This window comes from Daktulosphaira vitifoliae, unplaced genomic scaffold (genome assembly GCF_025091365.1).
Source record: "Daktulosphaira vitifoliae isolate Bord-2020 unplaced genomic scaffold, ASM2509136v1 Scaffold_1, whole genome shotgun sequence".
Taxonomy (NCBI): Eukaryota; Metazoa; Arthropoda; class Insecta; order Hemiptera; family Phylloxeridae; genus Daktulosphaira; species Daktulosphaira vitifoliae.
This window is the reverse complement of record NW_026099572.1, coordinates 4,836,081-4,839,747: the sequence shown is the minus strand read 5'-3', so window position 1 is coordinate 4,839,747 and position 3,667 is coordinate 4,836,081. Positions and strand designations below refer to the sequence as shown.

The 3,667-nt window shown below is 23.8% G+C and overlaps 1 protein-coding gene across 1 annotated transcript in view; it reads left to right on the top strand.

Moving 5' to 3' along the window:
• The first annotated feature begins 3,522 nt into the window (after positions 1-3,522).
• The window catches only part of LOC126896030 (protein disulfide-isomerase A6 homolog), a 4,523-nt gene continuing 4,378 nt past the window's right edge, over positions 3,523-3,667 (top strand). Inside the window, exon 1 of the mRNA XM_050668454.1 lies at positions 3,523-3,527. Coding sequence (XP_050524411.1) covers positions 3,523-3,527 — 5 coding nt within the window. The remainder of the gene's footprint in view (positions 3,528-3,667) is intronic.

Here is a 3,667-nt window from a genome sequence, read left to right as displayed (position 1 = left end):
ATACACTTTTCAATAAGTTATAGCATTATAATGTTAAAAATGTAAAAAATAAAATCGAGAATTTTCACACAAAAATAGCATTCGGTAGCCATTTTCACCGTGAAGATAAACTAAAGTCCGATATTTTTTTTTTCACGATAAAGTATATTACATTAACTTTAATTTAAGATAATAATATATAAAAGTGTCAGACCTTCCGGAACACTTTCAAAAATTAAGTTGAAAAAATTAATTTTTTGTAAAAAAGTTGTCATTTTAAATCCCCCCCTGTGGGCAGGTAAAAAGTGTAATTTATAAAAAAAATATACCAAATGATAGGTAATGACATCATGCAACTATAAAAAAAAGAATTATATTGATCCATACATCTTTCAAAAAGTTATAGCATTATAAAGTTAAAAATATAAAAAAGAATTTTTTTACAAAAATCGTATTTTTTTTATTAAGTTTAATGTCTGTTTTCACCATGAAGATAAAATAAAGTCCGAAATTTTTTTTTACCATTATAAAGTATATTACATTAGCTTTAATTTAAGATATATATAAAAGTGTCAGACCTTCCGGAACACTTTCAAAAATTAAGTTGAAAAAATTAATTTTTTGTAAAAAAGTTGTCATTTTAAATCCCCCCCTGTGGGCAGGTAAAAAGTGTAATTTATAAAAAAAATATACCAAATGATAGGTAATGACATCATGCAACTATAAAAAAAAGAATTATATTGATCCATACATCTTTCAAAAAGTTATAGCATTATAAAGTTAAAAATATAAAAAAGAATTTTTTTACAAAAATCGTATTTTTTTTATTAAGTTTAATGTCTGTTTTCACCATGAAGATAAAATAAAGTCCGAAATTTTTTTTTACCATTATAAAGTATATTACATTAGCTTTAATTTAAGATATATATAAAAGTGTCAGACCTTCCGGAACACTTTCAAAAGTTACGTTGAAAAAGTTCTACTTTCTATATGCATTTTTATGTTTTGAATCCCCCCTGTATTTAGGGAAATGGTCCGATTTAAAAAAACAGTATGTCGAATGAAAGATCTATATAAATACTACTTCTCATAAAAAAATTGTAATGATTCATACATTTTTCAAAAAGTTATAGCATAATAAAGTTAAAAATGGAAAATACTTTTACAAAAATCGTATTTTTTTTATTAAGTTTAATGTCTGTTTTCACCATGAAGATAAAATAAAGTCCGAAATTTTTTTTTACCATAATAAAGTATATTACATTAGCTTTAATTTAAGATATATATAAAAGTGTCAGACCTTCCGGAACACTTTCAAAAGTTACGTTGAAAAAGTTCTACTTTCTATATGCATTTTTATGTTTTGAATCCCCCCTGTATTTAGGGAAATGGTCCGATTTAAAAAAACAGTATGTCGAATGAAAGATCTATATAAATACTACTTCTCATAAAAAAATTGTAATGATTCATACATTTTTCAAAAAGTTATAGCATAATAAAGTTAAAAATGGAAAATACAAAATCGAAAATTTTCACACAAAAATAGCATTCGGTAGCCATTTTCACCATGAAGATAAGATAAAGTCCGAAATTTTTTTTTACCATAATAAAGTATATTACATTAGCTTTAATTTAAGATATATATAAAAATGTCAGACCTTCCGGAACACTTTCAAAAGTTAAGTTGAAAAAGTTATACTTTCTATATACATTTTTAGGTTTTGAATCCCCCCTGTATTAAGGAAAATGGTCCGATTTAAAAAAACAGTATGTCGAATAAAAGATCTATATAAATACTACTTCTCATAAAAAAATTGTAATAATCCATACATTTTTCAAAAAGTTATAGCATAATAAAGTTAAAAATGGAAAATACAAAATCGAAAATTTTCACACAAAAATAGCATTCGGTAGCCATTTTCACCATGAAGATAAGATAAAGTCCGAAATTTTTTTTTTTCATGATAAAGCATATTACATTAGCTTTAATTTAAGATATATATAAAAGTGTCAGACCTTCCGGAACATTTTCAAAATTTAAGTTAAAAAAATTAATTTTTTGTGAAAAAGTTGTCATTTTAAATCCCCCCCTGTGGGCAGGTAAAAAGTCAAATTTATAAAAAAAATATACCAAATGATAGGTAATGACATCATGCAACTATAAAAAAAAGAATTATATTGATATGTTTATATTTCGAGAAGTTATAGCATTATAAAGTTAAAAATATAAAAAAGAATTTTTTTACAAAAATCGTATTTTTTTTATTAAGTTTAATGTCTGTTTTCACCATGAAGATAAAATAAAGTCCGAAATTTTTTTTTACCATTATAAAGTATATTACATTAGCTTTAATTTAAGATATATATAAAAGTGTCAGACCTTCCGGAACACTTTCAAAAGTTACGTTGAAAAAGTTCTACTTTCTATATGCATTTTTATGTTTTGAATCCCCCCTGTATTTAGGGAAATGGTCCGATTTAAAAAAACAGTATGTCGAATGAAAGATCTATATAAATACTACTTCTCATAAAAAAATTGTAATGATTCATACATTTTTCAAAAAGTTATAGCATAATAAAGTTAAAAATGGAAAATACAAAATCGAAAATTTTCACACAAAAATAGCATTCGGTAGCCATTTTCACCATGAAGATAAGATAAAGTCCGAAATTTTTTTTTTTCATGATAAAGCATATTACATTAGCTTTAATTTAAGATATATATAAAAGTGTCAGACCTTCCGGAACATTTTCAAAATTTAAGTTAAAAAAATTAATTTTTTGTGAAAAAGTTGTCATTTTAAATCCCCCCTTGTGGGCAGGTTAAGGGTTAAATTTATGAAAAAAATATACCAAATGAAAGGTAATGATATTATGCATCTATATAAAAAAGAATTATATTGATATGTTTATTTTTGAAAAAGTTATGGCACTTTTAAGTAAAAAAAATTGAAAAAATTTCGAAAATTAGCGATTTTTAAATTTGTAATTTTTTTGGAGGTTTCCCCCATTTACGGAGAACGAGGGAATTTTTTTCAATNTTTTGGAGGTTTCCCCCATTTACGGGGAACGAGGGAAATTTTTTCAATTTTTAAGGGTAATGTCTTCGACTAGATACGATTTGTGATCTTTTGACGTATCGTTGAAAGAAATCCGTTCGGTGAGAGCTGAGAAAAAGTGGTAACAGACACAAAAAAACAAAAAAAAAATAAACACATCTTAGTAAAACCAATACCTTCTCAGCTTCGCATCGAAGCTAAAAATATACTGATTTGGCCATTTTTGATAAAGTTATAACAGTTAACATAGTTATAAGTTTTATACATTGTATTACAAGGAACTTTCATCAGAAACAATAATATAATATTTAAATTAAATTCCAACATTTTTTTGGTAAATTTTTTCAAACTTATCTGATTTATATATATATTTTTTTAAATTGTTCTTTTTCTGATTATTTACATGTAAAATAAAATATACTTATATTGTGTATTTTTGAATTCTTCACAAAATTATCTATCTATTAATGTCAATTTTATAATTATGATGTTAATGTCATTCATAATTATAATTTTTTGCTAATTATTCATTAAAAAATATATATCGATAAAATATATAAACATATATTTTATTTATTATAAATTATATAAAAATTAAAATAATAAATTATTACTATTCTTAAGGTTAA